Source organism: Ranitomeya variabilis, chromosome 2 (genome assembly GCF_051348905.1).
Source record: "Ranitomeya variabilis isolate aRanVar5 chromosome 2, aRanVar5.hap1, whole genome shotgun sequence".
Taxonomy (NCBI): domain Eukaryota; kingdom Metazoa; phylum Chordata; class Amphibia; order Anura; family Dendrobatidae; genus Ranitomeya; species Ranitomeya variabilis.
Window position 1 is genome coordinate 376,663,805 of NC_135233.1, and position 12,551 is coordinate 376,676,355.

Here is a 12,551-nt window from a genome sequence, read left to right on the forward strand (position 1 = left end):
TAAATGTTTGTGTTCTGTAAAGGAGCTGTGTGCGTCCGCTGATGGCACCAAGCAGGGCAGAGATGCAGCGGGCACCGCGAGCCAGCACCCCTGCATGGTAAGTACCCCTCGCATGGTGAGCCCCCCGCATAGCTAGCACCACTCCTCTGTATGGTAAGCACACCCCTGCATGGCAAGCATGCCTGGCATTGCAATCGCCCCTGCATGGTGAGCAACCCGCACAGCGAGCACCCTCCCTCTGCATGGTAAGCACCCCCTGCATATCAATCACCCCCCTGCATGGTAAGATTACCCCTCACATGGTGAGCCCCCCACCCCACCCCGCATAGCAAGCATCCCTCCTACATGGTAAGCGCCCCTCTGCATGGTAAGCACCCCTGCATATCAAGCTTTCCCTCCCCCACCTTTGCATGGTAAGCACCCCTGCATAGCAAATACCATGGGGCCTGCTGCGCTTGTGCTGTCTAAAGATGAAGAAAATCATTTGCCCTCCCCTGGTTCGGCTGTCATGGAGTGGCAAACTTCCCTCGGCACTTACATGGCGGCATCCTGGGTGCATAATGAGATTACAAGACCCCCACGACATAACGTTGTATGAGACCCCCGTGACATTACGGCCAGGATGCCGCCATTCGCTCTGTCTGAGTAAGTCCGCACCGCAGTGTTTTGGCTGTCACCGAGTAGTAAAGTGGGCGCCGGACCAGGGGAGGGTTAATATTTTTGCTCATCTCTAGCGCTATCCTTTAACCATTTCATGTCGTACGTTGCTATTTCCTCCATTTTTATATTCACTGTTCACTTTTAGACAGGCTCCTCACCACAGTCCTGGGATCCCCCTCCAACCTCCGCAGCTGTTGTCCCCCAGATGGACCCTCGACAGGTCACCGCATCACCTGCCCACCTGGAGGGGACGAGACCGCAAGTGCCAGGTACAAACCTAGCAGGACCTGATCTCCGGCAGATGAGTGACATGTGGTTCGGCTTTCAGCTGGAGCCAGCGGCCGATCTACATGTGACTCGTCACTCTTCTGACCATGGAACAAACCTGATTTATTTTGCTCATCTTTCTTCGGTTTGTATCTTTGCAGATGACAGAAGTCAGAGAGTGTATTCAAACCAATACTACCAGGTACCGTGCATTGATCGCACCACTGTTAGGACTGTTTAGTAAAATGGATGTATAATTTCCATTGCTTGTATTCTGTCAGGTGGATGTCCATGTCTCGAGCACGGGCAGCGGGTACAGACCTGGGACCCCCTCTCTGCAGCCCTTCAGGTCAGACCCTTTCCTGACCACACGGCTATGCCTTTCCTCTTTTCTGTGCGTTTTTCCTTTTACTCCTCTGTCTTTATTCAGCTTTTATATTTGTTCCCGTCATATGTGACTGACCTGAGATCTACCTCTGTTCTTCTTCCTGACAGATCCCAGCCTCTGTACCTGCATGCGGCTCCATCGCCAGCCTCCACTCCTGCTCTGCTGCCGACATCCGCTCTGGTCTCTGGTATTGCCCTGAAAGGCCAGTACCTGGAGTTCAGTGACCTGAGCAAAGTACCCGCAGGCAGCCTCCTGTACCAGGCCCCGGCCTTCCTCTACAGCGGACATTACTGCCCCGCACAAGTCGGCACTGACCAGCAGCAGCACCTGGTTCAGGTATGCTCGAGACGATACGTTTTCACCCTTTGCTGGAATACTTGTCAGTGGCTTTCACAGTCCAATCATACATGAAGTAGTACTCTCATAAAACCTCTAGTCACCAGCAATATTCTAGCAGTCGTCGTGTAACCTATGTAATATATACAGCAGTCTGTGTGTGCTATGTGATGTATGTACAGTTATGGTGTCTCCTATATGATGTATATACAGTCTCTGTGTCTCCTTTGTGATGTATACAGTAAACTGTCTCTCCTATGTGATGTATATACAGCAGTCTTAGTGTTTCCTATATGATATACACAGCAGTCTCTGTCTCCTATGTGATGTGTATATACAGCAGTCTCAGTGTTTCCTACGTGATGTGTATCGAGCAGTCTCGGAGTATTCTATTGGTATATATTCCAGCCCCGATGTCTCCTACGTGATGTATACAGCAGTTATGGTGTCTCCTATGTGATATGTATACAGCACTCTGTGTGTCTCGTATGTGATGTGTATACAGCAGTATCGGTGTCTCGTATGTGATGTGTATACAGCGCTCTGTGTCTCCTATGCGATTTGTATACAGAGCTCTCTGTGTCTTTTATGTGATGTACAGGGGTTGGACCAAATAATGGAAACATCAGCAAGTTAGTTTAATATGGTGTAAGTCCACCTTTTGCGGCGATTACAGCCTCAATTCCCCGAGGTATGGATTCATACAAGGTGTGAATTGTTTCCAAAGGAATTTTAGCCCATTCTGCAGTAAAAACACCCTCCAGTTCTTTAAGCGACAATGGCGGCAGAAATCGACGTCTAACTTAAATCTCTAAAATCGACCATAAATGCTCAATAATGTTGAGGTCTGGGGATTGTGGGGGCCAGACGAGATGCTCAACTTCATTAGAATGTTCCTCGTGCCATGCTTTAACGATTCTAGCTGTATGAATTGGTGCGTTATCATCCTGAAAGATGGCGTTCCCCTCCGGGAACAGTGCTTGAATCATTGGATGCACTTGGTCGCCAAAAATGCCTAAATAATCTCGGCTGTTAATTCTTCCATGAAGGGATATCATTGGCCCAGCGGATCTCCATGAAATAGCACCCCAGATCATCACAGAACCTCCACCATGTTTTACGGTTGGGAGAAGGCAGTCTGGATGGAATGCTTCTTTCGGCTGTCTCCAAATACACACTCGGCCAGAGGTTGGAAATAGGGTAAACGATGATTCGTCTGAGAATATCACATGTTTCCACTGCTCGAGGGACCAATTCTGGAGGTTTCTACACCACTCTAAACGCTTGGAAACATTTGTCATTGAGAGCAGAGGTTTTCTAATTGCAGCTCCTCCGTGGAATCCAGATTTGTGCAGCTCCCGACAAGCAGTTTTCGTGGAAACTGGGTTCTTTAGGTGTTCATTGAGCTCAGCAGTGATTTTCGGAGCCGTGGTCTTGCGATCCTCTCTCACAATTCGCTTTAGAGTCCGACGGTCTCTCTCAGTCAACTTTGACTTTCGGCCGGACCTGTGTTTTGCTGCGGACATTTTTTCTTCTCTTTCAAACGCAGTCATTACTTTGGAGACAGTACCTCTTGACACGCCAAGCATTCGGGCACTTTCTGTTACACTAGCGCCTGCCATACGAGCACCAACAATTTGGCCTCTTTGAAAATCCGAGAGGTCTGCCATTGGTATCAGGTTCTCATCAATGTTCTTACAATTCTTCAAAACGAACAGTTAATTTACATACACATATCACATAACACAAATAATCAACTACAAAACGTTACCATATGTCATGATTTGCATGTTTATCACATGTTCGAAGATAATGATGCCAAAACGTTAGGTGTTTCCATTATTTTGTCCAACCCCTGTATATGCAGCAGTCTCGGTGTCTCTTACGTGATGTGTATACAACAGTTTAGGAGTATCCTATTTGATGTATAGATTACAGCGCTCTGTGTCTCCTATGCGATGTGTATACAGCGTTCTTGGTGTCTGTGTTCCTTCTTGATGCCTTTTGGGCACTATCGGCAGGACCCTTGTGGGGGGGCAGGTAATAGCAGGGCCCCGACAGATGATATGGATACACTCCCCTCTTTATATTAGTGCCAGGTAAATACGTGTGAGAAAAAAGTTCAAGGAGCAGCCACCAATGTGGAGGGTTCGGTCACAGATTCATGTGAATGAATGTCATGGAATATGTCTGGCCGTCTTCTTCCAGAAACAGCACCACACCTGCCTGTGGTTATGTCTGGTACTGCAGCTCCCTTCCATTGAAGTCAATCATGATGACCTGCAATACCACACACAACCTGTGGACAGGTGTGGTGCTGTGTGGCTTTTTTTGTTTGTGTGTTTCTTTTTTCTAAAGCCTAACTCTTATTTCTGGACAATTTGTAATCTGATCTATTGCTCTCAGGTCAGACAGGACATGGCGTCTGCATCTGATTACTATTCTGCTCCTCTACATCACGCTGGACAGAGTGGATACCTCACTACAGCTCCCACCCAGCAGGTGAGTGCACGGACACACTTGTCCAGCACTGTGCTTACTCTTGTGTGCCTGATTTCTTAAAAGAACACCCTATCGTTCTGTGTTTACAGCTCCTACGCAGAATTCTGTATCGCCATGTGTGTAGTCTAAGCTTGCATTTGTACTCTATCAGTTTCTTACTTCTCGCTCATCTCTGAAATGTATAGAATGTATGGAAAGAAGTGTGGCTGGGGATCTGACTACATGTGCATTGTGTAGTCTGTAACCATGGAGACACATGGGCGTTACATCAGAGCTGCAGATACAAAATAGTCAGTTTTAAGCAAGATTTTTTTTTACAAAGTTGCTTTATTTTCAGTGCAGGATGAACCCACAATGTTGTTCTGATGGACGTCCACTTTGAATATTTGGCCCTTCTTTCTCTGTCAGGTTCTCCTGTCAATGGTGGACACCCCGCTCCCAGTGATGGGATTCGGATCCTTGTCATCCGCAGCTCCGCAGACTTCGCTCGTCCCAATAGGCCAAGCACTGCAGCCCCTACACCAGCTCTCCGCTGCGGGCCGAACCCTGCCACACAATGTCAGAAATGAGGCAAGTAGTCCTAGAACAATGGTCATCCCCACACCCATCATTGACGGCTCCTGATGTGCAGAGCTCTGCATGACCATGTATCACCTGGGGGCCCTTTGTGTATCTTGTGTCAACACATTGGCTCCACTGAAGCCCCTATAGGTACCTTCACACTAAACGATATCGCTAGCGATCCGTGACGTTGCAGCGTCCTGGCTAGCGATATCGTTGAGTGTGACAGGCAGCAGCGATTAGGATCCTGCTGTGATATCGCTGGTCGTTGAACAAAGTTCAGAAATTTATTTGGTCGTCAGACCGGCGTGTATCGTCGTGTTTGACACCAAAAGCAACGATACCAGCGATGTTTTACACTGGTAACCAGGGTAAACATCGGGTTACTAAGCGCAGGGCCGCGCTTAGTAACCCGATGTATACCCTGGTTACCAGTGTAAAATGTAAAAAAAAAAAACAGTACATACTCACCTTCGCGTCCCCCGGCGTCCGCTTCCCACACTGACTGAGCGCCGTAAAGTGAAAGTGAAAGTACAGCACAGCGGTGACGTCACCGCTTTGCTTTTAGGGCCGGCGCTCAGTCAGTGCAGGAAGCGGACGCCGGGGGACGCGAATGTAAGTATGTACTGTTTGTTTTTTTTACATTTTACGCTGGTAACTAGGGTAAACATCGGGTTACTAAGCGCGGCCCTGCGCTTAGTAACCCGATGTTTACCCTGGTTACCCGGGGACCTCGGCATCGTTGGTCGCTGGAGAGCGGTCTGTGTGACAGCTCTCCAGCGATCAAACAGCGACGCTGCAGCGAGCGGCATCGTTGTCGCTATCGCTGCAGCGTCGCTTAATGTGAAGGTACCTTATGGACGGTGTCTGTGGCCCCTTTTGTTTTGATTGCTATTGCTTAGAGCTGCTGGACTAGAGACCCTCTTATACAAAGGTGGGGGATCACCGAAGACTAAGACTCCCCTGATTTGTGTTTCCAGTACGCCACACATTCAGCCGATCTGAAGCACGATGACCCGAGGAGAAGTGGAGCCGGAGCGTCGGTGTCAGGAGGAAGGTAAGTGTGCGGAGAGCTGAGGAGGGGCAAAATGGGCTCGTTGTTGTATCGAGACTCCTCATCATGTGACGGCTCCTCATTGTATCGTAACTCCTCATTTTATCATGGCTCCTCATTAGATTGCGGCTCTTCCTCGTTATGTCGCGGCTCTTCCTCGTTATGTCGCGGCTCTTCCTCGTTATGTCGCGGCTCTTCCTCGTTATGTCGCGGCTCTTCCTCGTTATGTCGCGGCTCTTCCTCGTTATGTCGCGGCTCTTCCTCGTTATGTCGCGGCTCTTCCTCGTTATGTCGCGGCTCTTCCTCGTTATGTCGCGGCTCTTCCTCGTTATGTCGTTGGCTCCTCATTAGATCACAGCTCCTCTTTGTCGTCGGCTCATTAGATCGCGGCTCTTCCTTGTTATGTTGCGGTTCTTCCTTGCTATGTCGCGGCTCTTCCTTGCTATGTCGCGGCTCTTCCTTGCTATGTCGCGGCTCTTCCTTGCTATGTCGCGGCTCTTCCTTGCTATGTCGCGGCTCTTCCTCGCTATGTCGCGGCTATTCCTCGTTATGTCGCGACTCCTCAGGTTGCGGCTTTTCCTCGTTATGTTGCGGCTCTTCATGTTGCGGCTCCTACGTTATGTTGCGGCTCTTCCTCGTCATGTTGCGGCTCTTCCTCGTTATGTCGCGGCTCCTCGTTATGTCGCGGCTCCTCGTTATGTCGCGGCTCCTCGTTATGTCGCGGCTCCTCGTTATGTCGCGGCTCCTCGTTATGTCGCGGCTCCTCGTTATGTCGCGGCTCCTCGTTATGTCGCGGCTCCTCGTTATGTCGCGGCTCCTCGTTATGTCGCGGCTCCTCGTTATGTCGCGGCTCCTCAAGTTGTCGCTCCTCATGTTGCGGCTCCTCGTTATGTCGTTGGCTCCTCATTAGATCACAGCTCCTCTTTGTCGTCAGCTCCTCATTAGATCGCGGCTCTTCCTTGTTATGTCGTGGCTCTTCCTTGTTATGTCGTGGCTCTTCCTTGTTATGTCGCGGCTCTTCCTTGTTATGTCGTGCCTCCTTATGTCGCGGCTCCTCATGTCGCGGCTCCTAAAGTTGTTGCTCCTCATGTCGCGGCTCCTCGTTATGTCGTTGGCTCCTCATTAGATCACAGCTCCTCTTTGTCGTCGGCTCCTCATTAGATCGCGGCTCTTCCTTGTTATGTCGCGGCTCTTCCTCGCGATGTCGCGGCTATTCCTCGTTATGTCGCGGCTCCTCCTCGTTATGTCGCGGCTCCTCCTCGTTATGTCGCGGCTCTTACTCGTTATGTCGCGGCTCTTACTCGTTATGTCGCGGCTCTTACTCGTTATGTCGCGGCTCTTACTCGTTATGTCGCGGCTCTTACTCGTTATGTCGCGGCTCTTACTCGTTATGTCGCGGCTCTTACTCGTTATGTCGCGGCTCTTACTCGTTATGTCGCGGCTCTTACTCGTTATGTCGCGGCTCTTACTCGTTATGTCGCGGCTCTTACTCGTTATGTCGCGGCTCTTACTCGTTATGTCGCGGCTCTTACTCGTTATGTCGCGGCTCTTACTCGTTATGTCGCGGCTCTTACTCGTTATGTCGCGGCTCTTACTCGTTATGTCGCGGCTCTTACTCGTTATGTCGCGGCTCTTACTCGTTATGTCGCGGCTCTTACTCGTTATGTCGCGGCTCCTCCTCGTTATGTCGCGGCTCTTACTCGTTATGTCGCGGCTCCTCACATCGTGGTTCCCCCTCGTATTTTGGCTCACACTGTTTTTGTGTTCAGGGTAAAACCACCTCAATCAAGTTACGGAGCTGCCAGAACCCAGCGCTTCGAGGTTTATCAGCAGGTACGTCACCGGGGGGCTCAGTCTGATTTTTAGCCCCAAATACCTGTGTAAAGGAAAAAGTGTCTTGCAAGGTTTTCTCAAAAAATATTGGGAAATTGAGGCTCAAACTGAATTTCTGGCAGCAGCAGAAGGGAACAGATTGTGCTGCGAGAGGCGTCAGCCGGTCACTGTGTGATGTCGGTAAAGGGGTTGTCCACTACGAAGACAACCCCTTCTTGGTCAAAATGTTTGGCCCCATAAAATAATGACGGTTATACTCTCCTGCTGTGCCAGTGCTGTTACCGCGGTGTCTGCACTCGCACTTCCGGGGCTCCTGCGCTGTTGCGACACTGGCGCCATGGCTGTGGAGTTGGTGTCGTGGAAATGTCGGAGGTTTGGCTTACCGGCGCCCAATCAACTGTCTCCGCCTTTGGACAAATCAAGTATCGAAGAGGAAGTCCGGGCTGCAGCTGATCTGTGACTTCCTCTTCCTGCTCAATTCGACAGGTGGCGGGGACAGTTACACCAGCACTGATTGGGCGCCGGGGTCACGTGTCACAACAACCGCACCGGAGACGCCACAGGAACACCATCAGTAAGGGGGGCGAGAATAAGCCTTATTGTTGTCATGGGATGTCAGGATACATACAGGCACCTGGGGTCACACACTGCTGATCACATTATGGGATGTCAGGATACATACAGACACGTGGGGTCACACTGATCACATTATGGGATGTCAGGATACATACAGACACGTGGGGTCATACACTGCTGATCACATTATGGGATGTCAGGATACATACATATTATATTTACCAGAGGAGCATTGCACGGCGAATAAGCCTCCTTACCTTGACAAGCCAGAGATGGTATGTCACTCTCCATAAGGAGAAACGTTATCCCTTAGACCCCAGGATACATACAGACACCTGGGGTCACGCTGATCACATTATGGGATGTCAGGATACATACAGACACCTGGGGTCACGCTGATCACATTATGGGATGTCAGGATACATACAGACACCTGGGGTCATACACTGCTGATCACATTATGGGATGTCAGGATACATACAGACGTGGGGTCACACACTACTGATCACATTATGGGATGTCAGATTACATACAGACACGTGAGGTCACACTGATCACATTATGGGATGTCAGGATACATACAGACACCTGGGGTCACACTGATCACATTATGGGATGTCAGGATACATACAGACGTGGGGTCACACACTACTGATCACATTATGGGATGTCAGATTACATACAGACACGTCGGGTCATACACTGCTGATTACATTATGGGATGTCAGGATACATACAGACACGTGGGGTCACACACTACTGATCACATTATGGGATGTCAGGATACATACAGACACCTGGGGTCACACACTACTGATCACATTATGGGATGTCAGGATACATACAGACACCTGGGGTCACACACTACTGATCACATTATGGGATGTCAGGATACATACAGACACGTGGGGTCACACACTACTGATCACATTATGGGATGTCAGGATACATACAGACACCTGGGGTCACACTGATCACATTATGGGATGTCAGGATACATACAGACACCTGGGGTCACACTGATCACATTATGGGATGTCAGGATACATAGACACCTGGGGTCACACTGATCACATTATGGGATGTCAGGATACATACAGACACGTGGGGTCATACACTACTGATCACATTATGGGATGTCAGGATACATACAGACACGTGGGGTCACACACTACTGATCACATTATGGGATGTCAAGATACAGACACCTGGGGTCACACGCTACTGATCACATTATGGGATGTCAGGATACATACAGACACCTGAGGTCACACACTACTGATCACATTATGGGATGTCAGGATACATAAATACACGTGGGGTCACACATTGCTGATCTCATTATGGGATGTCCGGATACATACCGACACCTGGGGTCACACTGCTGATCACATTATGGGATGTCAGGATACATACAGACACCTGGGGTCACACACTACTGATCGCATTATGGGATGTCAGGATACATACAGACACCTGGGGTCACACACTACTGATCACATTATGGGATGTCAGGATACATACAGACACGTGGGGTCACACACTACTGATCACATTATGGGATGTCAGGATACATACAGACACCTGGGGTCACACACTACTGATCGCATTATGGGATGTCAGGATACATACAGACACCTGGGGTCACACACTACTGATCACATTATGGGATGTCAGGATACATACAGGCACGTGGGGTCACACACTACTGATCACATTATGGGATGTCAGGATACATACAGACATATGGGACAATACGCTACTGATCACATTATGGGATGTCAGATTACATACAGACAAGTGGGGTCACACACTACTGATCACATTATAGGATGTCAGGTTACATACAGACAAGTGGGGGTCATACACTGCTGATCACATTATGGGATGTCAGGATACATACAGACACCTGGGGTCACACTGATCACATTATGGGATGTCAGGATGCATACAGACACCTGGGGTCACACTGATCACATTATGGGATGTCAGGATGCATACAGACACCTGGGGTCACACTGATCACATTATGGGATGTCAGGATACATACAGACACGTGGGGTCACACACTACTGATCACATTATGGGATGTCAGGATAGATACAGACACCTCGGGTCATACACTACTGATCACATTATGGGATGTCAGGATACATACAGACATATGGGACAATACGCTACTGATCACATTATGGGATGTGCCTGGGATTTTTGGAAGATGCTGAGTTTGGCCCTCGCTAGGTCTCTGATGATTGCGGTTTCCATTCACCGTTGATGATGAATTACACAGATACCAGGATCTCCATCTTGAGTCTGTGGTTCCCTGAGCTCCGCTGGGATTTCGGTTCTCGTTATCTTATTGCAGCTTCTAAGGCTCATTAATTAAACTAGACAGCGAAACGTTAACCCATCACATGCTGCTGTAATCTTGGAAACTCCTTGTATTGGGGAACACAGGTCTTACTGAAAAAACTGCAGGGATGCTGTTATAAAAGCTGCAGTTTGTGAATACATTCTTAGGCTGGGTTCACATTACGTTATAGGCGTCCGTTAGACGGACTACGTTATAACGCGGTGTAACGTAGTCCGTTAACGCCGGCATTAAATCCTATGTCGGACGCATCGCTAGCGCACGCCCACAATGGACGTGCGCTAGCGATGTGCTGTCATTGAGTGACGGACCCTGGGACGCGGGCTGCAACGTTTCCGGGTCCTTCACTGCTAGCGCAGATAGAGCATCTGCTAGCTCTATCTGCGCTAGCGCGATGACATAACGCAAGTGCCGATAACAGCAGCACGATAACGCATGTGTTGGAACGGGCTGCTGTTAACGCAATGTGAACCCAGCCTTAGTCCAGCAAGAGGGAATGTCCTAAAGGAACAAGACGCTTGTCAGCTGTTCTTGTGTTTTCTCAGGGGGTTAGTCCGGACCCTTCACGCTGGACTCCAAGATCCTGGGACCGATCGCAGCCTCGAGATGTCGATTCCCAGAATACAAGGCGTTCCTACAACGAGGGAAGCACAGCGTCTCGAAATCCCTGACCCGTCCTATTTATGAACAGCCCAGAACATGACATGTCCAGTTCTCCTCCCCTTCCCTAGATAATGAGGGGGCAATTGAGCAGCCGACAATAGTTGGCTAATTAACGATACCTAGACTCAATTATTCCCCGTCTATGTTACAGAAAAATTATGTCCCTCCCATTGTTATGTTTTTTTCTCCACCTCAAACAACTTGTTTCGTTTTGCCCTTTTTCTGAAAAATAAAAGAGTATTTTCTCCCAGTGTGCGGCCAGTGTGATAAGGCAGTGGCAGTGATGTGTATAATTGGCGGGAGTGTGATCAGGCGTCATGGCAGATCCTGCACCTAAATCTACAGCTTCAACCATATAGACGGGATTTCCGCAGATTTGGCTTTACCTGTTTTTGAGACCATTTTCCATGTAGATTTTTAGGCCTTTGTGGATTTGAGAAATCTTATAATTTATCTCCTGCTCGTTCCTTACTAATCATTATGGAGAGGATTACAGTAAATGTTATAATTCATGGCATCACTGGAGGATAGATCGCTGCCCTTATACTTCATCACTACGGGAGAGATCGCTGCCCCTATAATTAATCACTACGGGATAGATCGCTGCTCCTATACTTCAACACTACGGGAGAGATCGCTACTCCTATACTACATCACTATGGGATAGATCGCTGCTCCTATACTTCAACACTACGGGATAGATCGCTGCCCCTATAATTAATCACTACGGGATAGATCGCTGCTCCTATACTTCATCACTACGGGATAGATCACTGCTCTTATACTTCATCACTATGGGATAGATCGCTACTCCTATACTACATCACTATGGGATAGATCACTGCCCTTATACTTCATCACTACGGGATAGATCGCTGCTCCTATACTACATCACTATGGGATAGATCGCTGCTCTTATGCTTCATCACTGCGGGATAGATCGCTGCTCTTATACTTCATCACTACGAACTAGATCACTGCTCCTATACTACATCACTACGGGATAGATCACTGCTCCTATACTACATCACTACGGGATAGATCGCTGCCCCTATAATTAATCACTACGGGATAGATCGCTGCTCCTATACTTCATCACTACGGGATAGATCACTGCTCTTATACTTCATCACTATGGGATAGATCGCTACTCCTATACTACATCACTATGGGATAGATCACTGCCCTTATACTTCATCACTACGGGATAGATCGCTGCTCCTATACTACATCACTATGGGATAGATCGCTGCTCTTATGCTTCATCACTGCGGGATAGATCGCTGCTCTTATACTTCATCACTACGAACTAGATCACTGCTCCTATACTACATCACTAC

At 48.8% G+C, this 12,551-nt stretch overlaps 1 protein-coding gene across 1 annotated transcript in view; it reads left to right on the plus strand.

The window, feature by feature from the left end:
- Positions 1 to 11,464, plus strand: part of PRRC2A (proline rich coiled-coil 2A) — a 32,266-nt gene extending 20,802 nt beyond the window's left edge. Inside the window, exons 22-31 of the mRNA XM_077286042.1 lie at positions 23 to 97; positions 806 to 929; positions 1,089 to 1,129; positions 1,209 to 1,276; positions 1,423 to 1,651; positions 4,058 to 4,153; positions 4,562 to 4,723; positions 5,695 to 5,771; positions 7,538 to 7,601; positions 11,094 to 11,464. Of these exons, the coding sequence (XP_077142157.1) occupies positions 23 to 97; positions 806 to 929; positions 1,089 to 1,129; positions 1,209 to 1,276; positions 1,423 to 1,651; positions 4,058 to 4,153; positions 4,562 to 4,723; positions 5,695 to 5,771; positions 7,538 to 7,601; positions 11,094 to 11,219 (1,062 nt within the window). The 3' untranslated portion in view covers positions 11,220 to 11,464. The remainder of the gene's footprint in view (positions 1 to 22; positions 98 to 805; positions 930 to 1,088; positions 1,130 to 1,208; positions 1,277 to 1,422; positions 1,652 to 4,057; positions 4,154 to 4,561; positions 4,724 to 5,694; positions 5,772 to 7,537; positions 7,602 to 11,093) is intronic.
- The last annotated feature ends 1,087 nt before the right edge of the window (positions 11,465 to 12,551 follow it).